At 37.5% G+C, this 27949-nt stretch overlaps 1 protein-coding gene and 1 long non-coding RNA gene across 2 annotated transcripts; both read right to left on the bottom strand.

Moving 5' to 3' along the window:
* Positions 1–895: 895 nt before the first annotated feature.
* LOC130232571 (GATA zinc finger domain-containing protein 14) lies at positions 896–21778 on the bottom strand (the record flags this gene model as incomplete). The annotated part of the gene is made up of 3 exons (XM_056462551.1): positions 896–3335; positions 19913–19931; positions 19964–21778. Coding segments are annotated over 3 exons (4182 nt in total), but the record flags the coding sequence as incomplete, so codon positions are not given.
* A 699-nt stretch (positions 21779–22477) lies between these two features.
* On the bottom strand, positions 22478–27949 carry LOC130231511 (uncharacterized). The gene is made up of 3 exons (XR_008838052.1): positions 27890–27949; positions 22818–22881; positions 22478–22722 (listed from the first exon to the last, which is right to left on the bottom strand). It is a non-coding gene; the product is annotated as an uncharacterized LOC130231511 (long non-coding RNA).

Below are 27949 nucleotides of genomic sequence, written 5' to 3'. Positions count from 1 at the left end.
GCGGCGCACCGAAGAAACAATTAATTTTGACACCCCTACGAGCCATGGTCGACCCGGGCTCAAACAAACCTTGACGTCGTCTTGATGAACAGCCACAAAGCCAAGAAGAAGAGCAGATTTACCCTGTGCTCTGTAGTTTTTTACGAGCCAGTCTGAGGCGCGAGCCGTTTCGCTTTCTTGCTTGTGCTCACCGCGTGTCTATATCTGAAATAACAAACTTCTTGAGCTGATGATAATGTGCGCTTGATTATTGACGTCCTTTTGAACCCCTAATCCCTTTAGAAAAGTATTGTATTGTAGACATTTCCTCCAGCGAGAATGATGTTGACTGAAACTTTCTGTCATACACCACGCCCACTAAAAGAGTACCCTTGGTAGTGTAAACGCAAGCCTGATAAAGGTGACCCGTACCGACCCGAACCGTACCGTACCAGTCAGTGGAAACGAGCCATAAAACTACTATGTAAAATAACTAATGCCAGCAATCAGAGTGATCAATTATTGAATTTCAGTGATCAGTCTGCATCACTTTAAATTAACAGCTTTAGAAAATAAAAAGCCACTAACTTCCAGGACTAATAATTATAAAATTAGCAGCATACTGATGTGCAAAACAATTGCCAAAATGTGTGTTTTCAGCATGTTACACAACATACCTCTTTGACTTTGTTTACTCTCTGACTGTATCCTTGTGAAGTTTGATCTAACAAGTCATCTGTAAATTGCTCAGGGCTGGAAATCCTAACTAAAACTGTAGATGTGATTGGGGTTGTTGCTTGAGTGGTGCTTGCAGTTGTTTTGGTGGTTGTAGGTTGAACTGTGGTTTGTGGGTTTGTGGTTTGTTGAGTAGAAATTGTGTTAGATGTTAGAGATGTTGGTGGTGATGTTGTAGGTGCAGAGGTGATGGTGGTAGTTATAGGTGTAGTTGTCGTTCCTGATTGTGTTGTAGTTGTGAATGAAGTAGTAGTTGCACTAGTAGGTTGTGTACTAGTTAGGACTGTGGTTGTAGTTGTAGGTGAGCCTGTTACTGTAACAGGAGCAGTAGTTGTAGTTGTTTGTTCTGTTGTAGACGTTTGTTCTGTTGTAGTTGTTTGTTCTGTTGTAGTTGTTTGTTCTGTTGTAGTTGTTTGTTCTGTTGTAGATGTTTGTTCTGTTGTAGACGTTAAAGGACTTGTAGATGTAAGGACAGTTGTATTTGTCTGTTGTGTTGTTTCTGTAACAGGGGCAGTAGTTGTAGCTGTTTGTTCTGTTGTAGTTGTTTGTTCTGTTGTAGTTGTTTGTTCTGTTGTAGTTGTTTGTTCTGTTGTAGATGTTAAAGGACTTGTAGATGTTAGTACAGTTGTATTTGTCTGTTGTGTTGTTTCTGTAACTGGGGCAGTAGTTGTAGTTGTTTGTTCTGTTGTAGTTGTTTGTTCTGTTGTAGTTGTTTGTTCTGTTGTAGTTGTTTGTTCTGTTGTAGCTGTTAGAACAGTTGTATTTGTCTGTTGTGCTGTTTCTGTAACAGGGGCAGTAGTTGTAGTTGTTTGTTCTGTTGTAGTTGTTTGTTCTGTTGTAGTTGTTTGTTCTGTTGTAGTTGTTTGTTCTGTTGTAGATGTTAAAGGACTTGTAGATGTTAGTACAGTTGTATTTGTCTGTTGTGTTGTTTCTGTAACAGGGGCAGTAGTTGTAGTTGTTTGTTCTGTTGTAGTTGTTTGTTCTGTTGTAGATGTTAAAGGACTTGTAGATGTTAGTACAGTTGTATTTGTCTGTTGTGTTGTTTCTGTAACAGGGGCAGTAGTTGTAGCTGTTTGTTCTGTTGTAGATGCTTGTTCTGTTGTAGATGCTTGTTCTGTTGTAGTTGTTTGTTCTGTTGTAGTCGTTAAAGGACTTGTAGATGTAAGGACAGTTGTATTTGTCTGTTGTGCTGTTTCTATAACAGCGGCAGTAGTTGTAGCTGTTTGTTCTGTTGTAGATGTTTGTTCTGTTGTTGTTGTTTGTTCTGTTGTAGATGTTAGGACAGTTGTATTTGTCTGTTGTGCTGTTTCTGTAACAGCGGCAGTAGTTGTAGCTGTTTGTTCTGTTGTAGCTGTTTGTTCTGTTGTAGTTGTTTGTTCTGTTGTAGATGTTTGTTCTGTTGTAGTTGTTTGTTCTGTTGTAGACGTTAAAGGACTTGTAGATGTTTGGACAGATGTATTTGTCTGTTGTGTTGTTTCTGTAACAGCGGCAGTAGTTGTAGCTGTTTGTTCTGTTGTAGTTGGTTGTTCTGTTGTAGTTGTTTGTTCTGTTGTAGTCGTTAAAGGACTTGTAGATGTTTGGACAGATGTATTTGTCTGTTGTGTTGTTTCTATAACAGCGGCAGTAGTTGTTGTTGTTTGTTCTGTTGTAGATGTTAAAGGACTTGTAGATGTAAGGACAGTTGTATTTGTCTGTTGTGTTGTTTCTATAACAGCGGCAGTAGTTGTAGCTGTTTGTTCTGTTGTAGCTGTTTGTTCTGTTGTAGCTGTTTGTTCTGTTGTAGATGTTTGTTCTGTTGTTGTTGTTTGTTCTGTTGTAGACGTTAAAGGACTTGTTGAGGTTAGTACAGTTGTATTTGTCTGTTGTGTTGTTTCTATAACAGCGGCAGTAGTTGTAGCTGTTTGTTCTGTTGTAGTTGGTTGTTCTGTTGTAGTTGTTTGTTCTGTTGTAGTCGTTAAAGGACTTGTAGATGTTTGGACAGATGTATTTGTCTGTTGTGTTGTTTCTATAACAGCGGCAGTAGTTGTAGCTGTTTGTTCTGTTGTAGTTGGTTGTTCTGTTGTAGTTGTTTGTTCTGTTGTAGTCGTTAAAGGACTTGTAGATGTTTGGACAGATGTATTTGTCTGTTGTGTTGTTTCTATAACAGCGGCAGTAGTTGTTGTTGTTTGTTCTGTTGTAGATGTTAAAGGACTTGTAGATGTAAGGACAGTTGTATTTGTCTGTTGTGTTGTTTCTATAACAGCGGCAGTAGTTGTAGCTGTTTGTTCTGTTGTAGTTGTTTGTTCTGTTGTAGACGTTAAAGGACTTGTTGAGGTTAGGACAGTTGTATTTGTCTGTTGTGCTGTTTCTATTACAGCGGCAGTAGTTGTTTGTTCTGTTGTAGTTGTTTGTTCTGATGTAGACGTTAAAGGACTTGTAGAGGTTAGTACAGTTGTATTTGTCTGTTGTGTTGTTTCTGTAACTGGGGCAGTAGTTGTTTGTTCTGTTGTAGTTGTTTGTTCTGTTGTAGTTGTTTGTTCTGTTGTAGTTGTTTGTTCTGTTGTAGACGTTAAAGGACTTGTAGAGGTTAGGACAGTTGTACTTGTCTGTTGTGTTGTTTCTGTAACAGGAGCTGTAGTTGTAGGTGTGGTCATCACTGTTGTTGGGTTTATAGTGGCTGTAAACAGAGCAGAAAACTAGTAATCTCCAGTCATATGTCACCAGTCTGTTAATTTCACATGTAACAGCAACTGTATAGTTTAATAACACTGGAGAAATACCAAAAGCATCCTAAATTATTTTGAATGATGTTGTATTGGTGATGATGCTTGTTTAACTTACCCTCTGCGCTGGTAACAGTAAAACTCAGGGTTGCAGTTTTGATAGTGTTGATTATGTCCTCATCAGTGGGTACAGTTGTAAATGTTACACTTATATCAGAGAGGATTGATCCAGGACTGGAAGAGGCACAAGGAGGAGAGAGTTATGGGCCTGTTTAATGTAACGCTCAATAAAGAAATTCTTATAACACATTAGGATAGGGATGTAACAATTCATCCAACCCACGATGTGATACGATTCATGATACTAACCTCACGATACACAGTTTTATAACAAAATGATTCATTAATTTTCTTTTCGGCTTAGTCCCTTTATTAACAAGGTGTCGCCACAGTGGAATGACCCACCAACTTATCCAGCATATATTTTACGCAGCGGAAGCCCTTTCAGTCGCAACCCAACACCGGGAAACACCCATACACACTCTCAGATTCAAACACACACTCATACACTATGACCAATTTAGTTAATCAATTCCTCTTTAGCGCATGTGTTTGGCATGTGGGGAAACCGGAGCACCCGGAGGAAACCCACACCAACACGGGGAGAACATGCAAACTCCACACAGAAATGCCAACTAAACAAGCCGGGACACGAACCAGCGACTTTCTTACTGTGAGACGAACGTGCTACCCACTGGGCCACCATGCTGCCCATAACAAAATTATTTGAAACTCATTTAAGGTGAAGAACCCTTTCATTTCATAATAATATATTTTCTGCCATGACTGAGTTGCTATTTTAAAAACAAACTCCTATTAAAAACAGAAATAATACAAACTAAAGAAGAATCATTCATATAAACTGTGACTGTGCTGGGATTTGACATATTTTTGAAAGAAATATCAGCATATCTCTGTTTTGTGGCATAACTGAGGTCTCTGCACATTTACATTGTCCCCTGCTGATGAACAAACACTGGGACTGAGATGGAGCTGGAGAGGAAAGCCTTTCCTAAAGCAGAGAGCAGTGTGTTCAGTGTGACTGAACACTGGCTTAACATACTGATTATAAAATGACTAATTATATAGTAGGATAGAGACAGGAGTTGAACATGATTATGAAGGTGAATAATTAATATTACTTGTGTAATTAATTAGTATAAGTATCAGTGTGATACACTTAAGAAGAGATAATCTTGAAATTTTTTAAATATGTAATAATAAGCAAATGACTAAAATATGCATGAACTAATGTGAACAGGAGAGGGGAAAATAATCTAACAGCTGCTTCTGCAACAGCATCACTTTTGTCTTTCAGTCTGAAAAACATCTTCACACTTTCACTATGAAGACACTGATGAAGCACCGTGTGATCTCTGTAGCACTCGTCAGAGCAAGCGGAGCTGTAAATCATCCGGTCCACTTGTTTAGCTTATTATTAATGTTAGCTTTTTGCGTATAGAGGTCTGCGACAGTAGTTTTTCACTGTGCTTACGGTTTATCATATTCGTTGTTCTGTTACTGTAAGTAAAGGTCTTTTGGCAGTATTTGCACACAGTTAGTGTTTTGTCTGGCACACTTCACCGCTGTCATTTTAGTCTATTTTAGCGCCCGCTCTTTTTTTCTGCCTTTTATTTTACTTTCACAAAATGCGAATTGACCATCAAGATCAGCAGTGTTAAATACACAGTCAGAAGAGTTTAGAGCTATTTTCCATTTATATATTAACAAATATTTTGCAGTGTTTACATGCTCATTGCAAAGAGTTCAATATAAACTAACATAAAACTATTGCATACATCAAATTATATGCACGTTCATTAAAATGGAAGTAAAAACCCATTTATTATGAATTAATTTAAAAAACCTAATTTGTTTTTGCTTTTGCTTTTTTCGGTTGAAAAAAAAATTCTATTCATAAATAAGCAAATATTTTACTAATATTGTAAAATTACTTCTAAAAAGACTATTTCCATTCATATTTTAGCAAAATATTGTGCAGCGTTTGTGAGTCCTTCATAGAATTCACTGCATATTCAGTTGAATAAAAGACTATTGCATTCATATGTTTCTTCATGAAGGATTTCTTTAAAATAGTGTAAAAATCTCATGTACCAAATCTCATGTCTCGTCTGGTGGAGAAAGCATCTCATCACACCCTTAAAATATATATATATATATATGTATACAGTATATATTTCTATATAAATATATATAGAGAAAAAGAAATACTCACCGGAATCTAACAACTGCCATTTCAATGTATGAGTGGTTATATTTTTGTTTAAAGACTGGGTCAAGCTGTGGAAACATTTGAACAATGTCAGGTTCAACACAACATTCATGAGTTTTCATTTTAAACATTAAATACTTCATTTGTTTTCATGATATGTAGCACTGTCCACATTTCAGTGAATATTATTGCTTTTGAACCAGTTTGTATAGAAATGTAATGTGATTTCATCTAAAGTCTTAAAGGGCCATGACACCCCCACCTTCAGCTCAGGTCTACCTCAGAATTGTTTTTTAAAAAGTGCATCATAATGGGCGTGGAGCTCCGCTATCAGAGGCAGGAGTGGGCGTGGCCCCAGCAGAGCAGGGGAGAAGGAGGGGAGCGAACAACTGTTGTCAGTCGGCTCACAAAATGAGACACAAACCGTGAGGAGACGCATGATTTTATAGTTTACAAAGTTAAAACGCAGAGAAATAAACAGTAATTTAATGCCCTGCTACATTTTTTTTCCTCTTAATTTCATATACACACCACCACAATTTATATTATTATAAAGATAATCGTGTTTATATAAACACTATAAATGAGGAGGACTTCTCCCTCAATCTCTGGGTCTGAATGCAGACTCTGTGCAGCAGGTCTCTTGCCCTGCCTATTTCAACCATTAGCCCTGCTGGTAATCTGGAGAATTTAGGCGAACACAGCAGCACGGCGATGTGTCTAAATGTGAACGAACTTCACTGATAAAGGACAAAGTCCGCCATTCTCCGCCATACTCGTACTGCTCTCCCGACTAAAAGGCTTGCTGCACACAAACAGCCTTGCTGTATCGGCCCTGACAGCATCGCGGGGAAAAACATGCAGCACCCTGTGGATCATGGAAGCAAACGCATACGACCCTTCATGAACGGCTAAATACTGTGTGCCGTGGGTCCGTGGATGCGGTCTCACACAGTCATCAACATAGGGTCTCACAGCTTGGCACTGGCAGGTCTGTCTTGCCTTCGGAAAGCACGCGCAGTCATGAATAATTAAGAAGCCGGCTCTTCTCATAGGATAAGAAAACTCAGCTATGAATATTAATGAGAAACCGATGCGTCATCTCTGCACTTGCAGTTTTGCGCAAGGTCACCGATTTTGATCCCGCCCCAATAATCATTTTAAACCCGGAGGCTGACATTAGCTGACAAAAGCTTGAAATTATCCAGTTTACCCAACAATTACAGCTGACAGCTGCTAACATTGTCTTAACTGATGCTCAGCACGCACAAATCTGTTAAAATCTCAAAAAAAGTACTCGAACTGCTTGCCAAAGCAAAGCTAAAGTTACTTTACATGTCACTGCCTGCATATTAGGCCAGGGTTTTTCGCTGCACAAAGAATTAACAGGTGGTTGCCTCCGTTTATTGCTGAACCACCTCCCCCAAAGATTAGGTAAGCATCATGGTTATCAACAGACCTCAAGTGATGCTCAAACAGTTTGTGTTGATACATGAATATTTGGCATGACATTATATTTGTATAGGCTGTATTGTAGTTTTATTTAAATAAGACCTATGTTATTAGTTCTGAAGTACTAAGCTTGCACAAGCAGCTTAAGAAGCAACTACGATTTCTACCGGATCGACTTTTATTGGTGATGATCAAGTAAAGAATAGAGATGATACTACAGGCATTTTAGAAAGCAGAATTTGTAGAGAGGGATGTCTGTGATTCTCCACAGTGTGCAGTTTGACTGTGGTGCATATACAAAGAGGAGAACCATTATTGAACTTATTCTGCAATGCGGAAGTAAGCTTGATTTTGTTTTAGAACCTCTGATTCAGCTGCCCATATGGTAATGTAGTGATCTCTAAATATTGTTAATTTGTCTCAGATTTAACTTAATATTATTGTGTCGGATTCAGGTTTATTCAGTTTAATAAAACACTTCTGTAAATTATTGATAAATCTATTTTTTCATCTTTACTGATATTTATCATTATTTTGATTACTAGGTTTAAACATATTAGGGAATCATGTATTTAATGTAATGCCTTTTTAATAAATATTGAATATTTTAATCAATAAAATAAAGTTTTACTTGATGCAAAAATATTCTAAGTAGCAAAAAATTAATGATCAGGACACCACCTTCCCCTCATTCTGAGACAGGAAAAACCCAGCATTAGACTTATGATGGACTTTGGAAACTGAAACACCCCTAAATACCAGGACTAATAATTATAAAACAACAGCGTAGTGATGTGCAAAAACATCTGTTTCTTTTAAAACTATAATTTCACTGTCAATATTTGTGCTATAAATATTTATCACACAACGTACCTCCTTGACTTTCTTTACTCTGTCAATATATGCTGGTGAAGATGAATTTAACAAGTCATCTGTAAAGTTATCAGGGCTGGAAATCGTAAAATAAACTGTTGTCACTTCAATTATGATTGTAGCTGTTTGTTCTGTTGTAGATGTGTGTTCTGTTGTTGTTGTAACAGGGGCAGTGGTTGTATTTGACTGTTCTGTTGTAGTTGTATGTTCTGTTGTTGTTGTAACTGGGTCAGTGGTTGTAGTTGATTGTTCTGTTGTTGTTGTAACAGGCGAAGTGGTTGTATTTGACTGTTCTGTTGTAGTTGTATGTTCTGTTGTTGTTGTAACAGGCGCAGTGGTTGTAGTTGATTGTTCTGTTGTAGATGTATGTTCTGTTGTTGTTATAGGGGCAGTGGTTGTAGTTGATTGTTCTGTTGTAGATGTGTGATCTGTTGTTGTTGTAACAGGCGCAGTGGTTGTAGTTGGTTGTTCTGTTGTTGTTGTAACAGGCGCAGTGGTTGTAGTTGGTTGTTCTGTTGTAGTTGGTTGTTCTGTTGTTGTTGTAACAGGCGCAGTGGTTGTATTTGATTGTTCTGTTGTAGTTGTATGTTCTGTTGTTGTTATAGGCGCAGTGGTTGTAGTTGATTGTTCTGTTGTTATTGTAACAGGCGCAGTGGTTGTAGTTGATTGTTCTGTTGTAGATGTGTGTTCTGTTGTTGTAACAGGGGCAATGGTTGTAGTTGATTGTTCTGTTGTAGATGTGTGTTCTAATGTTGTTGTAACAGGGGCAGTGGTTGTATTTGATTGTTCTGTTGTAGTTGTATGTTCTGTTGCTGTTGTTGTAACAGGGGCAATGGTTGTAGTTGGTTGTTCTGTTGTAGTTGAATGGTCCGTTGTTGTTGTAACAGAGGCAATGGTTGTAGTTGGTTGTTCTGTTGTAGTTGTATGGTCTGTTGTTGTTGTAACAGCCGCAGTGGTTGTAGTTGGTTGTTCTGTTGTAGTTGTATGGTCTGTTGTTGTTGTAACAGGCGCAGTGGTTGTAGTTGGTTGTTCTGTTGTAGTTGTATGGTCTGTTGTTGTTGTAACAGAGGCAGTGGTTGTAGTTGGTTGTTCTGTTGTAGTTGTATGGTCTGTTGTTGTAACAGGGGCAGTGGTTGTAGTTGGTTGTTCTGTTGTAGTTGTATGGTCTGTTGTTGTTGTAACAGGCGCAGTGGTTGTAGTTGGTTGTTCTGTTGTAGTTGTATGGTCTGTTGTTGTTGTAACAGGCGCAGTGGTTGTAGTTGGTTGTTCTGTTGTAGTTGTATGGTCTGTTGTTGTTGTTGTTGTAACAGGCATAGTGGTTGTAGTTGGTTGTTCTGTTGTAGTTGTATGGTCTGTTGTTGTTGTAACTGGCACAGTGGTTGTAGTTGGTTGTTCTGTTGTAGTTCTATGGTCTGTTGTTGTTGTAACAGGCGCAGTGGTTGTAGTTGGTTGTTCTGTTGTAGTTGTATGGTCTGTTGTTGTTGTAACAGGGGCAGTGGTTGTAGTTGGTTGTTCTGTTGTAGTTGTATGGTCTGTTGTTGTTGTAACAGGGGCAGTGGTTGTAGTTGGTTGTTCTGTTGTAGTTGTATGGTCTGTTGTTGTTGTAACAGGCGCAGTGGTTGTAGTTGGTTGTTCTGTTGTAGTTGTATGGTCTGTTGTTGTTGTTGTTGTAACAGGCATAGTGGTTGTAGTTGGTTGTTCTGTTGTAGTTGTATGGTCTGTTGTTGTTGTAACTGGCACAGTGGTTGTAGTTGGTTGTTCTGTTGTAGTTGTATGGTCTGTTGTTGTTGTAACAGGGGCAGTGGTTGTAGTTGGTTGTTCTGTTGTAGTTGTATGGTCTGTTGTTGTTGTAACAGGCGCAGTGGTTGTTGTTGGTTGTTCTGTTGTAGTTGTATGGTCTGTTGTTGTTGTAACTGGCGCAGTGGTTGTAGTTGGTTGTTCTGTTGTAGTTGTATGGTCTGTTGTTGTTGTAACAGGAGCAGTGGTTGTAGTTGGTTGTTCTGTTGTAGTTGTATGGTCTGTTGTTGTTGTAACAGGGGCAGTGGTTGTAGTTGGTTGTTCTGTTGTAGTTGTATGGTCTGTTGTTGTTGTAACAGGGGCAGTGGTTGTAGTTGGTTGTTCTGTTGTTGTTGTAACAGGGGCAGTGGTTGTAGTTGGTTGTTCTGTTGTTGTTGTAACTGGCGCAGTGGTTGTAGTTGGTTGTTCTGTTGAAGTTGTATGGTCTGTTGTTGTTGTAACAGGGGCAGTGGTTGTAGTTGGTTGTTCTGTTGTAGTTGTATGGTCTGTTGTTGTTGTAACAGGGGCAGTGGTTGTAGTTGGTTGTTCTGTTGTAGTTGTATGGTCTGTTGTTGTTGTAACAGCCGCAGTGGTTGTAGTTGGTTGTTCTGTTGTAGTTGTATGGTCTGTTGTTGTTGTTGTAACAGGCGCAGTGGTTGTAGTTGGTTGTTCTGTTGTAGTTGTATGGTCTGTTGTTGTTGTACCAGGGGCAGTGGTTGTAGTTGGTTGTTCTGTTGTTGTTGTATGGTCTGTTGTTGTTGTAACAGGTGCAGTGGTTGTAGTTGGTTGTTCTGTTGTAGTTGTATGGTCTGTTGTTGTAACAGGCGCAGTGGTTGTAGTTGGTTGTTCTGTTGTAGTTGTATGGTCTGTTGTTGTTGTAACAGCCGCAGTGGTTGTGGTTGGTTGTTCTGTTGTAGTTGTATGGTCTGTTGTTGTTGTAACAGGGGCAGTGGTTGTAGTTGGTTGTTCTGTTGTAGTTGTATGGTCTGTTGTTGTTGTAACAGGCGCAGTGGTTGTAGTTGGTTGTTCTGTTGTAGTTGTATGGTCTGTTGTTGTTGTAACAGGAGCAGTGGTTGTAGTTGGTTGTTCTGTTGTAGTTGTATGGTCTGTTGTTGTTGTAACAGGGGCAGTGGTTGTAGTTGGTTGTTCTGTTGTAGTTGTATGGTCTGTTGTTGTTGTAACAGGCGCAGTGGTTGTAGTTGGTTGTTCTGTTGTAGTTGTATGGTCTGTTGTTGTTGTAACAGCCGCAGTGGTTGTAGTTGGTTGTTCTGTTGTAGTTGTATGGTCTGTTGTTGTTGTAACAGGGGCAGTGGTTGTAGTTGGTTGTTCTGTTGTAGTTGTATGGTCTGTTGTTGTTGTAACAGGGGCAGTGGTTGTAGTTGGTTGTTCTGTTGTAGTTGTATGGTCTGTTGTTGTTGTAACAGGCGCAGTGGTTGTAGTTGGTTGTTCTGTTGTAGTTGTATGGTCTGTTGTTGTTGTAACAGGCGCAGTGGTTGTAGTTGGTTGTTCTGTTGTAGTTGTATGGTCTGTTGTTGTTGTAACAGGCGCAGTGGTTGTAGTTGGTTGTTCTGTTGTAGTTGTGTGGTCTGTTGTTGTTGTAACAGCCGCATTGGTTGTAGTTGATTGTTCTGTTGTAGATGTGTGATCTGTTGTTGTTGTAACAGGCGCAGTGGTTGTAGTTGATTGTTCTGTTGTAGAAGTGTGTTCTGTTGTTGTAACAGGCGCAGTGGTTGTAGTTGGTTGTTCTGTTGTAGTTGTATGTTCTGTTGTTGTTGTAACAGGGGCAGTGGTTGTAATTGATTCTGCTGTAGATGTGTGTTCTGTTGTTGTTGTAACAAGGGCAGTGGTTGTAGTTGATTGTTCTGTTGTAGATGTATGTTCTGTTGTTGTTGTAACAGGCGCAGTGGTTGTTGTTGATTGTTCTGTTGTAGGTGTTTGTTCTGTTGTAGATGTGTGTTCTGTTGTTGTTGTAACAGGCGCAGTAGTTGTAGTTGTTTGTTCTGTTGTCACTGTTGTTGTGGTTGTAGTAGGTATGGTAGTAGTGTGGGAGAAACAGATCAGAAAACTATTAATCTCCAGTCATATGTCTTCAGTCTAATAAAGTCTAATAATGATGTATGTATATCTTACCTTGTACACTGCTGATAGTTAAACTAATGTTTGCATTAGTAATAGCGTTGTTTATTTGTTCTGAGACTGAGCTTTCATTGCTGGTTGAATTGGCCATTGTTATACTCATTTCAGTGATGGTTGATCCAGAACTAGAAGGTGCACACAGAAAAGAAAGAGTTGTGGTCATTTTTAATGTAATTCTCAATACAGAAGGTCTTGAGTATTAAAGTTCAGGTTAAAAAAATCTGGGTAGTTGCTTAAAACATCTCAGTTACTGAGGTAAGTTGTTTCAAGCATTTTCGTGAAGTTCTTCACTGGATTTAGATTTAAGTTTCAGTTTCTTCAACAGCTTCATGTAATCAATGTATAAATGTATAAAAGCAATAAATGTATAAATTAAAAAGAAAAATGAATACTCACCGGAATCTTATAACATTCATTGTAATGTAAGAAGGGCCTAATCTTGCTTTAAAGACTGGGTCAAGCTGTGGGAACATTTGAACAATGTCAGGTTCAACACAACATTCATAAGTTTTCATTTTAAACATTAAATACTTCATTTGTTTTTACATGATATGTAGCACTGTCCACATTTCAGTGAATATTATTGCTTTTGAACCCGTTTGTATAGAAATGTAATGTGATTTCATCTAAAACCTTAAACCATGTTTGTTAGACCACCCATGCCAACAGGAAAGCAACCAATTGTTGGATTTCAGTGATTAGTGTCTGTATCGCTTATAAAGAACTGCTTGCCAGATTAAGGAGCAACATCGATTTCTACTGAATCAGCCTTTATTGATGACGATCAAGAAAAGATAGAGGTGATACTATAGGCTACCAAAATTTCATCACATTTCGGAAAGCAGAACTCATAGGCAGTGATGTCCGTGATTCTCGGAGATGCATGATTTGACTGTGATACGTACACAAAGAGGAGAGCGATTATTGACCGTATTCTGCATGTGGAAGTCAGCTTGATTTTGTGATTGTTTTAGAACCTCTGATTCAGTTGCCTATCCGCTTGTTAAGTGTGACGTCATACGAAGCGGCTTCCGTGTCTAAGCGCCATATCAAACGATATGGGGAAGCTCATCAAATGGTAATAATGAATATTTACAAAGCGATGTAATACTTTTGAAAATCATGATTGCAATATATTTCAGCAATGCCTAATATCCGAAGGGCAGAAAGTGATTACTTTTTTCATAAATTATTAAAACATAGGTTTCGGTGATGCAACAAACCCAGAGGCTGATGTGTACACCATGATTTTATATAACATTAATTTTAATGTGTTATGACTAAAAAGTGGTCATAAATGAATATTTATTCAATTCAAATGAGTAGCGGCTTGGACCTGGAAACAGTATTTCATACATCACCACTTAACAAGCGGATGGAATATATATTGTGGAATAAGAAAGGCAAAAAATGATCAGAAAAACTACTTGCTCTACAGGCAAGTGTGTTTATGAATATACATTCAAATACAATTATATAATTACAAAATACTAGTTTACAACATCCAGCAGCATGACGTGCTGTTTTTTACGTCTAATAGTCAATGGAAGTAAAAGTTTTGTAAATGTGCAATTTATTACGTATTATTAATTTTTCAAATTTGATTATTATTTATATTATTATTTATTATAAAACTTAATTGGTTCACTTTTAATGTTTGCTAATCTCACTAGATTTTTATGGATTGTTTTTTTTCCTAAACATTTACTATTTTATGTGACATTTTGTTTTCTATAACACATCAGTATAATGAGTTAATAGAAATTGAGGGTTATTAAACAAAAATGTAGATTTTTCCACTGTTGCGTTTTATTTTGTCAACAAAAATAATACCAAACAAATCATCAGATCATTTTTTGGAGATGAGCTCAGTGGCTCAATGACGCACTCATTAAGACTTGTTGCCACCTACTGGTGGTTTTAGTTCATATTCATTAGTAATCGCAGTGCTACACAGAAATGATTATACACAGAGCATATAGTAAGAGAGTGAGCTCTATCTTTGTCTGTCTCTGATTTAACTGACTATTTTGTCAGATTCAGGTTTTTTCAATATTTGTGCTATAAATATTTGTCACACAACGTACCTCCTTGACTTTCTTTACTCTGTCAATATATGCTGGTGAAGATGAATTTAACAAGTCATCTGTAAATTGATCAGGGCTGGAAATCGTAACATAAAATGTTGAAGTGGTTTGGGTTGTTTCTTGATTTGTGCTTGCAGTTGTTGTGGTTGTTGTAGATTGTGTACTAGTTAAGACTGTTGTTGTAGTTGTCGGCAAGCCTGTTGTTGTAAGAGGGGCAGTAGTTGTAGCTGTCTGTCCTGTTGTAGATGTGTGTTCTGTTGTTGTTAGAGGGGCAGTGGTTGTAGCTGTTTGCCCTGTTGTAGATGTATGGTCTGTTGTTGTTGTAACAGGGGCAGTGGTTGTAGCTGTTTGTCCTGTTGTAGATGTATGTTCTGTTGTTGTTGTAACAGGGGCAGTGGTTGTAGTTGTTTGTCCTGTTGTAGATGTATGTTCTGTTGTTGTTGTAACAGGGGCAGTGGTTGTAGTTGATTGTTCTGTTGTAGATGTGTGTTCTGTTGTTGTTGTAACTGGCGCAGTGGTTGTAGTTGGTTGTTCTGTTGTAGTTGTATGGTCTGTTGTTGTTGTAACAGGCGCAGTGGTTGTAGTTGGTTGTTCTGTTGTAGTTGTATGGTCTGTTGTTGTTGTAACAGGCGCAGTGGTTGTAGTTGGTTGTTCTGTTGTAGTTGTATGGTCTGTTGTTGTTGTAACAGGCGCAGTGGTTGTAGTTGGTTGTTCTGTTGTAGTTGTATGGTCTGTTGTTGTTGTAACTGGCGCAGTGGTTGTAGCTGTTTGTCCTGTTGTAGATGTGTGTTCTGTTGTTGTTGTAACAGGGGCAGTGGTTGTAGCTGTTTGTCCTGTTGTAGATGTGTGTTCTGTTGTTGTTGTAACTGGCGCAGTGGTTGTAGCTGTTTGCCCTGTTGTAGATGTATGGTCTGTTGTTGTTGTAACAGGGGAAGTGGTTGTAGTTGGTTGTTCTGTTGTAGTTGTATGGTCTGTTGTTGTTGTAACAGGGGAAGTGGTTGTAGTTGGTTGTTCTGTTGTAGATGTATGGTCTGTTGTTGTTGTAACAGGGGAAGTGGTTGTAGTTGGTTGTTCTGTTGTAGATGTGTGTTCTGTTGTTGTTGTAACAGGGGCAGTGGTTGTAGTTGGTTGTTCTGTTGTAGTTGTATGGTCTGTTGTTGTTGTAACAGGGGAAGTGGTTGTAGTTGATTGTTCTGTTGTAGATGTGTGTTCTGTTGTTGTTGTAACAGGCGCAGTGGTTGTAGTTGGTTGTTCTGTTGTAGTTGTATGGTCTGTTGTTGTTGTAACTGGCGCAGTGGTTGTAGCTGTCTGTCCTGTTGTAGATGTGTGTTCTGTTGTTGTTGTAACTGGGGCAGTGGTTGTAGTTGATTGTTCTGTTGTAGATGTGTGTTCTGTTGTTGTTGTAACTGGCGCAGTGGTTGTAGCTGTTTGTCCTGTTGTAGATGTATGTTCTGTTGTTGTTGTAACAGGCGCAGTGGTTGTAGTTGATTGTTCTGTTGTAGTTGTATGTTCTGTTGTTGTTGTAACAGGCGCAGTGGTTGTAGTTGATTGTTCTGTTGTAGATGTATGTTCTGTTGTTGTTGTAACAGGGGCAGTGGTTGTAGTTGATTGTTCTGTTGAAGATGTGTGTTCTGTTGTTGTTGGTGTTGTTGTTGTTGTAATAGGGGCAGTGGTTGTAGCTGTTTGTCCTGTTGTAGATGTATGGTCTGTTGTTGTTGGTGTTGTTGTTGTTGTAATAGGGGCAGTGGTTGTAGCTGTTTGTCCTGTTGTAGATGTATGGTCTGTTGTTGTTGTAACAGGGGCAGTGGTTGTAGTTGGTTGTTCTGTTGTAGTTGTATGGTCTGTTGTTGTAACAGGGGCAGTGGTTGTAGTTGGTTGTTCTGTTGTAGTTGTATGGTCTGTTGTTGTTGTTGTAACAGGCGCAGTGGTTGTAGTTGGTTGTTCTGTTGTAGTTGTATGGTCTGTTGTTGTTGTAACAGCCGCAGTGGTTGTAGTTGGTTGTTCTGTTGTAGTTGTATGGTCTGTTGTTGTTGTAACAGGTGCAGTGGTTGTAGTTGGTTGTTCTGTTGTAGTTGTATGGTCTGTTGTTGTTGTAACAGGTGCAGTGGTTGTAGTTGGTTGTTCTGTTGTAGTTGTATGGTCTGTTGTTGTTGTAACAGGCGCAGTGGTTGTAGTTGGTTGTTCTGTTGTAGTTGTATGTTCTGTTGTTGTTGTAACAAGGGCAGTGGTTGTAGTTGATTGTTCTGTTGTAGATGTATGTTCTGTTGTTGTTGTAACAGGCGCAGTGGTTGTTGTTGATTGTTCTGTTGTAGGTGTTTGTTCTGTTGTAGATGTGTGTTCTGTTGTTGTTGTAACAGGCGCAGTAGTTGTAGTTGTTTGTTCTGTTGTCACTGTTGTTGTGGTTGTAGTAGGTATGGTAGTAGTGTGGGAGAAACAGATCAGAAAACTATTAATCTCCAGTCATATGTCTTCAGTCTAATAAAGTCTAATAATGATGTATGTATATCTTACCTTGTACACTGCTGATAGTTAAACTAATGTTTGCATTAGTAATAGCGTTGTTTATTTGTTCTGAGACTGAGCTTCCATTGCTGGTTGAATTGGCCATTGTTATACTCATTTCAGTGATGGTTGATCCAGAACTAGAAGGTGCACACAGAAAAGAAAGAGTTGTGGTCATTTTTAATGTAATTCTCAATACAGAAGGTCTTGAGTATTAAAGTACAGGTTAAAAAAATCTGGGTAGTTGCTTAAAACATCTCAGTTACTGAGGTAAGTTGTTTCAAGCATTTTCGTGAAGTTCTTCACTGGATTTAGATTTAAGTTTCAGTTTCTTCAACAGCTTCATGTAATCAATGTATAAATGTATAAAAGCAATAAATGTATAAATTAAAAAGAAAAATGAATACTCACCGGAATCTTATAACATTCATTGTAATGTAAGAAGGGCCTAATCTTGCTTTAAAGACTGGGTCAAGCTGTGGGAACATTTGAACAATGTCAGGTTCAACACAACATTCATAAGTTTTCATTTTAAACATTAAATACTTATTTTGTTTTTACATGATATGTAGCACTGTCCACATTTCAGTGAATATTATTGCTTTTGAACCATTTTGTTTAGAAATGTAATGTGATTTCATCTAAAACCTTAAACCATGTTTGTTAGACCACCCATGCCAACAGGAAAGCAACCAATTGTTGGATTTCAGTGATTAGTGTCTGTATCGCTTATAAAGAACTGCTTGCCAGATTAAGGAGCAACATCGATTTCTACTGAATCAGCCTTTATTGATGACGATCAAGAAAAGATAGAGGTGATACTATAGGCTACCAAAATTTCATCACATTTTGGAAAGCAGAACTCATAGGCAGTGATGTCCGTGATTCTCGGAGATGCATGATTTGACTGTGATACGTACACAAAGAGGAGAGCGATTATTGACCGTATTCTGCAATGTGGAAGTAAGCTTGATTTTGTGATTGTTTTAGAACCTCTGATTCAGTTGCCTATGGCATGTATATCTTGAAATGAGAAAGGCAGAAAATTATCAGAAAATTATGCTCTACTAACAAGTGTGATTATGACTATTCAAATAAAATTATATAATTTCTAAATACCAGTTTGAAACACCAGCAGCAATACAAGCTATTTTTTAATAGCTAACAGTCAATGGCAGTGAATGAGACCAGAAGTCTTGAGCCAATAAGATTCACTCGCATGTACATAAAGAATAAGGTCAATAGTTAGAGCTAAACACAAGATGCGTGAGGAATGGACTGAGTCCTCATTCATAATTGATTCAGATTCATCAATTAACTTTTTTTTTTTTTAGCTCATGGAAAACATCACTATGTTGTTTAGCACATCTGCCATAACCTAATCTGAGGCTTTATCATCACTCAATCAGTGTTTCGACTGCGAGTTAAAACAGCTTGTAAACAGTCACAAAAGTCAAAACATGCATTTACATCAGCAAAGCCATTTGATCATGTCCATAGACTTGTTAGTCTACAAGAAAACCTTTTTGGTAAATTTTGGGAAATTTGCAGTTAATTACATATAATTCAGTTTAAAGTTTGTTCAATATTTAATGTATGAATAAACTTGAAATGAAAATCTTATTAGAACCATTGTTTGTCTATATTGATGCACTTTTAATAATGTTTGCACATCTCACAAGATAATCAATAATCTGTTTGCGATTTGGATAGTTTTTTCCTGAAGATATAGCACATTAACATGATATTTAATCGTGTATAACACTTCAGTATAATGAGTTAATACAAATTTGAGAGTTATTCACCAAGATATGCAGATTTTCTGCTGGTTTGTTTTATTTTGTCAACAAAAATAATACCAAACAAATCGATTGGTTTTCTTTTCGGGAGATGAGCTCTGAGATGCACTTATTAAGACTTGTTGCCACCTACTGGTGGCTTTAGTTCATGTTCATCAGTAATCGCATCACTACACAGAAATGATTGTACACAGAGCATATGGCAATGTAGTGATCTCTAAATATTGTTAATTTGTGTTAACAATTTAACATATTTAACAAAACAGATTTAACTTCATATTATTGTGTCGGATTCAGGTTTATTCAGTTTAATAAAACACTTCTCTAAATTGTTACATCTGATTTTTCATCTTTACTGATATTTATCATAAATTGGATTACTAGATTTAAGCATATTAGCCAGTTACACGTAATGCCTTTTTAAATAGACACCACCTTCGCCTCACTCTGAGCCAGGAAAAACCCAGCATTAGACTTATGATGGACTTTGGAAAATAAAACACCCCTAAATACCAGGACTAATAATTATAAAACAACAGCAAAGCGATGTGCAAAAACATCTGTTTCTTTTAAAACTATAATTTCACTGTCAATATTTGTGCTATAAATATTTATCACACAACGTACCTCCTTGACTTTCTTTACTCTGTCAATATATGCTGGTGAAGATGAATTTAACAAGTCATCTGTAAAGTTATCAGGGCTGGAAATCGTAGCATGAAATGTTGAAGTGGTTTGGGTTGTTTCTTGATTTGTGCTTGCAGTTGTTGTGGTTGTTGTAGGTATTGAACTAGTTAAGACTGTGGTTGTAGCTGTAGATGAACCTGTTGTAATGGTGGCAGTGATTGTAGTTGATTGTTCTGTTGTAGATGTATGTTCTGTTGTTGTTGTAACAGGGGCAGAGGTTGTAGTTGATTGTTCTGTTGTTGATGTATGTTGTGTTGTTGTTGTAACAGGGGCAGAGGTTGTAGTTGATTGTTCTGTTGTAGATGTGTGTTCTGTTGTTGTTGTAACAGGGGCAGAGGTTGTAGTTGATTGTTCTGTTGTTGATGTATGTTGTGTTGTTGTTGTTGTAACAGGGGAAGTGATTGTAGTTGATTGTTCTGTTGTAGATGTGTGTTCTGTTGTTATTGTAACAGGGGCAGAGGTTGTAGTTGATTGTTCTGTTGTAGATGTGTGGTCTGTTGTTGTTGTAACAGGGGAAGTGGTTGTAGTTGATTGTTCTGTTGTAGATGTGTGTTCTGGTGTTGTTGTAACAGGGGAAGTGGTTGTAGTTGATTGTTCTGTTGTAGATGTATGGTCTGTTGTTGTTGTAACAGGGGCAGTGGTTGTAGTTGATTGTTCTGTTGTAGATGTGTGTTCTGTTGTTGTTGTAACAGGCGCAGTGATTGTATTTGATTGTTCTGTTGTAGATGTGTGTTCTGTTGTTGTTGTAACAGGCGCAGTGGTTGTATTTGATTGTTCTGTTGTAGATGTGTGTTCTGTTGTTGTTGTAACAGGCGCAGTGATTGTATTTGATTGTTCTGTTGTAGATGTGTGTTCTGTTGTTGTTGTAACAGGCGCAGTGATTGTAGTTGATTGTTCTGTTGTAGACGTGTGTTCTGTTGTTGTAACAGGGGCAGTGATTGTAGTTGATTGTTCTGTTGTAGATGTGTGTTCTGTTGTTGTTGTAACAGGCGCAGTGGTTGTAGTTGATTGTTCTGTTGTAGATGTGTGTTCTGTTGTTGTTGTTGTAACAGGCGCAGTGGTTGTATTTGATTGTTCTGTTGTAGACGTGTGTTCTGTTGTTGTTGTAACAGGTGCAGTGATTGTAGTTGATTGTTCTGTTGTAGACGTGTGTTCTGTTGTTGTAACAGGGGCAGTGATTGTAGTTGATTGTTCAGTTGTAGAAGTGTGTTCTGTTGTTGTAACCGGCGCAGTGGTTGTAGTTGATTGTTCTGTTGTAGATGTGTGTTCTGTTGTTGTTGTTGTAACAGGCGCAGTGGTTGTATTTGATTGTTCTGTTGTAGACGTGTGTTCTGTTGTTGTTGTAACAGGGGCAGTGATTGTAGTTGATTGTTCTGTTGTAGAGGTTTCTCCGGTTGTAGATGTATGTTCTGTTGTTGTAACAGGAGCAGTAGTTGTAGATGTTTGTTCTGTTGTAGATGTGTGTTCTGTTGTTGTTGTAACAGGCGCAGTGGTTGTATTTGATTGTTCTGTTGTAGACGTGTGTTCTGTTGTTGTTGTAACAGGCGCAGTGGTTGTATTTGATTGTTCTGTTGTAGACGTGTGTTCTGTTGTTGTTGTAACAGGGGCAGTGATTGTAGTTGATTGTTCTGTTGTAGAAGTGTGTTCTGTTGTTGTAACAGGCGCAGTGGTTGTATTTGATTGTTCTGTTGTAGACGTGTGTTCTGTTGTTGTTGTAACAGGGGCAGTGATTGTAGTTGATTGTTCTGTTGTAGAGGTTTCTCCGGTTGTAGATGTATGTTCTGTTGTTGTAACAGGAGCAGTAGTTGTAGATGTTTGTTCTGTTGTAGATGTGTGTTCTGTTGTTGTTGTAACAGGCGCAGTGGTTGTATTTGATTGTTCTGTTGTAGACGTGTGTTCTGTTGTTGTTGTAACAGGGGCAGTGATTGTAGTTGATTGTTCTGTTGTAGAGGTTTCTCCGGTTGTAGATGTATGTTCTGTTGTTGTAACAGGAGCAGTAGTTGTAGATGTTTGTTCTGTTGTAGTTGTTTGTTCTGTTGTAGATGTATGTTCTGTTGTAGATGTATGTTCTGTTGTTACTGTAAGAGGGGCAGTGGTTGTAGTTGTTTGTTCTGTTGTAGATGTTTCTCCAGTTGTAGATGTATGTTCTGTTGTAGATGTAAGTTCTGTTGTAGATGTTTCTCCGGTTGTAGAGGTAAGTTCTGTTATTGTAACAGGGTCAGTAGTTGTAGATGTTTGCTCTGTTGTAGATGTTTCTCCAGTTGTAGATGTATGTTCTGTTGTTGTTGTAACAAGAGCAGCAGTTGTAGATGTTTGTTCTGTTGTAGATGTATGTTCTGTTGTTGATGTAAGTTCTGTTGTTGTTGTTGTAAGAGGGTCGGTGGTTGCAGCTGTTTGTTCTGTTGTAGATGCTTCTCCAGTTGTAGAAGTGTGTTCTGTTGTTGTAACAGGTGCAGCAGTTGTAGCTGTTTGTTCTGTTGTAGATGTTTGTTCTGTTGTAGATGTTTGTTCTGTTGTAGATGTCTGTCCTGTTGTAGATGTAAGTTCTGTTGTAGATGTTTCTCCGGTTGTAGAGGTAAGTTCTGTTGTAACAAGGTCAGTAGTTGTAGCTGTTTGTTCTGTTGTAGATGTAAGTTCTGTTGTTGTTGTTGTTGTTGTAAGAGGGTCAGTGGTTGTAGTTGATTGTTCTGTTGTAGATGCTTGTTCTGTTGTAGATGTTTGTTCTGTTGTAGATGTATGTTCTGTTGTAGATGTTTGTTCTGTTGTAGATGTATGTTCTGTTGTAGATGCTTGTTCTGTTGTAGATGCTTGTTCTGTTGTTGTTGTTGTTGTTGTAAGAGGGTCAGTAGTTGTAGCTGCTTGTTCTGTTGTAGATGTTTGTTCTGTTGTAGATGTTTGTTCTGTTGTAGATGTTTGTTCTGTTGTAGATGTATGTTCTGTTGTAGATGCTTGTTCTGTTGTAGATGTAAGTTCTGTTGTTGTTGTAAGAGGGTCAGTGGTTGAAGCTGTTTGTTCTGTTGTAGATGCTTGTTCTGTTGTAGATGTATGTTCTGTTGTAGATGCTTGTTCTGTTGTAGATGCTTGTTCTGTTGTTGTTGTTGTTGTTGTAAGAGGGTCAGTAGTTGTAGCTGCTTGTTCTGTTGTAGATGCTTGTTCTGTTGTAGATGCTTGTTCTGTTGTTGTTGTTGTTGTTGTTGTAAGAGGGTCAGTAGTTGTAGCTGCTTGTTCTGTTGTAGATGCTTGTTCTGTTGTAGATGCTTGTTCTGTTGTTGTTGTTGTTGTTGTAAGAGGGTCAGTAGTTGTAGCTGCTTGTTCTGTTGTAGATGCTTGTTCTGTTGTAGATGCTTGTTCTGTTGTAGATGCTTGTTCTGTTGTAGATGTATGTTCTGTTGTAGATGCTTGTTCTGTTGTAGATGCTTGTTCTGTTGTTGTTGTTGTTGTTGTAAGAGGGTCAGTAGTTGTAGCTGTTTGTTCTGTTGTAGATGCTTGTTCTGTTGTAGATGTATGTTCTGTTGTAGATGCTTGTTCTGTTGTTGTTGTAAGAGGGTCAGTGGTTGTAGATGTTTGTTCTGTTGTAGCTGTTTCTCCGGTTGTAGATGTAAGTTCTGTTATTGTAACAGGGGCAGTGGTTGTAGCTGTTTGTTCTGTTGTTGTAACATTGTCAGGAGTTGTTTGTCCAGTTATAGATGTAATAGTAAATGCTGTTATTTAAAAAAATCAAAGCAATATATATTACAGATAAATTTTCATATATAAAATGTAATGAGAGGAATAAAGATATTTCAGAGTAACTCACCTAAGCTTAACACTGCAATTATCAGTGTTTTTTTTCTCATCCTTGAATCTGTCAAATAAATCCCCTAAAAACATCAAATGTATAACATTTAAAACATGTATGAGAGAATGTGTCAAAAGAACTTAAATGGACCTAAAGTTTTGAAAGCTGTCTGCACAGAAATGTTGTGCAGGTATAGTTGGTACACTGTCATATTGGAGAGATTTAAACGCAGCAAGTCCCCACCAATATTGATGGACAGGCATATATTCCCATGTCACATTAGAGAGGATTTACAAAGAAACTGGGATTAAACGATCTGTTCCAAATCCCTGTGATCCAACTTCACTTCAAGAAGCATTAAGTGCTACACGTTGTTTTTTTATTAGCATTTTGGACGGTACTTTTTGAGCCACATAGTTCATTACCACTGGAATCACCACAGCTGCATAGTGTGGTGGAGCGATATAGCGCTAAGGCCATTATATCGGGGAGGATTTTGCAGATTCCTTTTTTTAGTTTGGTTGATTGTTTGAGGCGTTTTTTTATTTAACTTTCTGATCAAATCTGGACTTTAATTTTGATGGTGCCAGAAAGCAGCAGTGCATGTCTTAGCACACTGTGTTTTCATTCTTCATTCTTTCATTCTTCTGCTCGCTGTTGTCATTCGGTTCAGTCTAATAAGGTTAGAAATCGATCTTAAAGAACTATTTAAACAAATTATTTAAAATGTATATAAAATTTGTAATAAAGCAAGCGATACGATCTTGTATGCTATAAGCATTCAGCATGTATGCAATTATATTATCTAAACAAATCATTAAATGTTTGAGCAAACATTGCTAACTTACATAGTCAGATGCGGCAGTGAGATCTAATAACGTGTGTGTTTGTATCCTGCATTAACTGTTCTCTTCATGCTGGTCTGTCTGTCCATCTGAATTAAAGCTGAGTGATGAAAAACTTTACCTTCGTGATTTTAGATTATTCTGTGCTTTATTTATTTGCCTAGTGTCGTATGAATGTCATTCTTACCGTTTGCTGTAAAATGAGTGCTACCTTGGCTTTATTTGAAAAAAAACCCAAATATATTATTTCCACTGTAATCTTCCCAGCATATTCCCTTCTTTGTTCCGGGGTTCATTACTTTAATTAAATAGGTATTTATTTTAGCGTGAATCGCGAATGACACCATGTTTTTATGAATAACGACTTTTATTTTAAAGATGTGTGAAAGCTCCGATCAGACCTGATCCATCTGCGCGAAAAAAACAACTTCTTATAAAGGATGACATGTACTTGTCAATGAGCAATTTCTGTTGCGACACGGAGGCAGTGAGCGCACAACCAGTGCTAATCAACCACGCAATACCGAGCAGACAAGCACTAGAATTTAAAGCACATTGACCGCAGTCTTTCGTGAGCACCACGGTACTGCATGCTGCGAGTTGGTTTGCAGGTAAACACCAGAACAACATTATTTAGTATTTGTTATGAATTAAAATATCTTTGACCAAAAGAAAAAGGTTCTTTCCTGACCTGTCAGCTGTTGCTGGGCTCATAGCATACCCATGTAGTTGTGCACAAGTGTATAATAACTTCATTATGAATAAAGAGCAAAATAAATGACCAGATTAGCAGCATGTGGCGTATTTTAAACAAATGTGGTGGCAGTTTTATTCAATTTAAAATGTATTAAACTGTATTAACAAAAACTTGTTCAGCTATGTAATGTTTATTTAGCATTAATAGTAATGAATAGTTCTCTCCATCCATCCATCCATCCATCCATCCATCCATCCATCCATCCATCCAGATGCCTTTAAAAAAATACATATCATTCAGCCACCAGACAACATTAGTGTGCACAACTATAAACAAGGACACTTCAGTCACAGGAGTGCCAGTTTGTGGCTGTTAAATCCGCTTTATTTTATAATGTATCTTAGCTGTAATCAGCTGTAACCCCCTAGTTTTTTTGCGATTCTGCGATCGCTGAATCTAACGCATAATCAGGAAAAACTCACAAATTTCCACGATCCTACAAAATTCTTAATTAAACGCAAAATAATCACAAAAAAATGTAAATAATCTCAAAAAACATCCAATTCCAAACCATATAATCAAATGATATTTATTTCAGTTTGCAATTAATTGTTTTACGTGTGCAGCCAGTGCACATGATGTATTGGAGAGTGTCTCGAAAATTGACGTCTCACCTGCGCCCTCACAATCATTACGTTATATGGAAGGGGGCGGAATTGTTTTGCAGCCTGTGCAGTAAGCAGACGTGGATGAAGCACAAGTGAATGACATGTGAAGTCAATGCAAAGATTGGATTAGACTTCCTGTGCTGCGAAGTGGATGTTTTGTGCGTTTGACAAGCTTCAGACTGTAAAAGAAAGTCGGAGCAAACAAATCAGAGCACTGGAACAGACTGAACAGCTAGCAGCTTACAATGATGGAGAATGGTTCACGGATGATGGCCACTAGATGCGACTGAATTGAAGGACAGTATTTGTGCGTCAAATCGATAAATATTTTCGAGAGAAACCGTTTCTCTGCCATTGACGAGTTTTACAGCAATTCATGTTTTAGGTGTATTACGGTAGGGGAAGCCCTAACGCATGTCCTGAGTGAGGTACATGATGTCAGATGCTCCAGGGAGTGAAATCTGAGAGAAACTAAGACCATGGATATAAAAAAAGAGTTATACGCCCTTCCCTTGGCTTAATCCCTACCGTTTAGATCTGTTTTAGATCTTGTCCTGACAAGAGACCAAAATAAAGCTTTATTTTTATGATTTGTGTCAGATTGCACACCTAACATAGTAACCTAATATGGTAAATAATAAATATATATATATATATAATCGCAAAATTGTCCACAAATTTCTGGCAATTACCACCACACAATCAGTCATTTTTATCTCAAAAAATCACCCCAAAAAATTGTGCAAAACTAGGGGGTCTGTATAATGATCTCTGTACAACAGCATATCAAAATGAGCAAAATCAGCCCAACGTGTTAAAAACACAAGTGTTTGTTTTGTTTTTGCGATCGTCTTAATGGCATTTGTGACCCTGATTATCTTTCTCTGAAGCCAAATGACGACGAGGGGGCGGGGCTGAACCAGCTCATTTGCATTGACAGTCACATGCACAAAATCAGCTTCAATTTCCTCTTACATCAAAATTGAGATTTCCAACAGGGTATAATAATCCATCTGACACATATTTTGACCTGAAACTTCACACATTCTGGAGACACCAAAGACTTATTGTAGATCTCGTAAAAAAGCCAAAATTGGAGCCCTATCAATTATCAACACCCTCTTCACCCTCTGAGCATCTAAAACATCTCACCTAAGTGTTGGACAATAATGGAAGACACAATAGAAACAACATGACACCTAACACAGAAATTGATCAACTCATAAAAAACATCAGTTTTCTAATAGGCTTATCTGTTGCATAAGAAATGTTGCTTATTGATAGCAATGTTAACAATGCTATTTTTAACATTTCTGTGCATTCATGTGGAATATAAACACACATTTATTTGTTGAATGGCAAGGTTTAGAGCTTAGATCAGAAATGATTAAATAAATGATTCAATGCCGAATGCAAATTTTCCAACATCAAGTGTTTCACATCATAAAACGTATTTTGACCATTCTTCTTTATTTTGTCTTTCTAGCTTCTAATTTAGGTTTATTATTTTTTTATTTGCTTGTTTATTTAACAGGGAAAATACACTTGACATTGTTATACTAAGATAACCGATGTTGCGTACATAAGGAATATAGCATAAAGCTAATGTACAATACATACAGAGCCACAAACATAAAATATAAGTCAATCTGTATAAAGAGAAATGTAAACCTGACCAACCTGAAAGAAGAAGACTTAATGTTCACATTGCTGTAAAGAGTTCAACCATTCTTTCAGCTTTACAGAAAACACTGGGAGTTCTGATTGTAATGGTAAATCAACAGGCATGTCATTCCATATTTACTGAAAAGGATGACTGACCCACAGCGGTTCTGCATCTGCAGATTCTACAATTCCCATTTACTGGTCCTCTAGTCTTCGCCCCATCACTGCTGAATTTATGTACCAACTCACAGACTACTTTAGGGGCAAGACCGTGTATACACTTAATCATGGTGTTTAAAAATGAAAACTTTAAAAAAAAACATTAAAATTGTATATTGTAGTGTTTTATAAACAGAAGTTTGAACTTCACTACAATTATCTACATACTCTAATTACTGTTGAATTCTTTTTCACAGCTTGCATTATGTACATCGCAAAAGCACAAACAAATAGACAATGTTATTGCGTTTTTGTCTTGTCTTCCTATTGACTTATCATTCTAACATGATTTAGTCATATGTATTAGCTCTTTTGTTTTGGAAAAATCTAAATTATGCATTCAATTTAGCATAAAACAATACAAAAAGAAGCTTACACTGTAAAAAGATATCCATAAATTAGCAGTTTTCCATATTTTATGATTAATTTTACATTTTCCTCATTTATTTCTGCTTTTGAGTTGCATTATGGGACCTTGATCTTTCTTCCAATGATGTTATGGACTATTAAAACCTTGTAATAGTCGTAAAGTAGTAAAAAAAAAGTGATTTCAGAGCATTTTTAATAGTTTAAAGTGCTATATTGTCTGTGTTTGTGATGTATATTAATTTTAGACTTATTTTTCTTGATATTATTTATTATGTTATATTTCATATATATATCGATAAACGTCACTTTGTTAAACTGTTGAATTTAATTTACAACATCAAAAGTGGACAGAGCAGAGATCAACATCCCATAATGCAAATCACAACCACTAATAAACACAAAATATGGAAATAACAGATGTTTTTACAGTGTGTATGTAGTGAGAAACAAAAAATTAAAGGTGAAAGCAAGATTAATTTTCTAAATATGCATACAAATAAATACTTTTTTCCAGCGCAGAAACTTTTTATTGTGATTCACAATAACCTTAAAAAGATAATGAAGAATGAAGAAAAGCACCTGCGCAATTTGTTATGAACGACATAGTAATGCTGAAGTCAGACTCACCCAATCCATCGCTCATCTATAATGTCATACACCCAGGATAAACTCCTTGATAAATGTTGG

The sequence above is a fragment of the Danio aesculapii genome, chromosome 7 (assembly GCF_903798145.1).
Source record: "Danio aesculapii chromosome 7, fDanAes4.1, whole genome shotgun sequence".
NCBI lineage: Eukaryota > Metazoa > Chordata > Actinopteri > Cypriniformes > Danionidae > Danio > Danio aesculapii.
The sequence above is the reverse complement of the archived record's forward strand: the minus strand, read 5'-3'. Positions and strand labels throughout refer to the sequence as shown.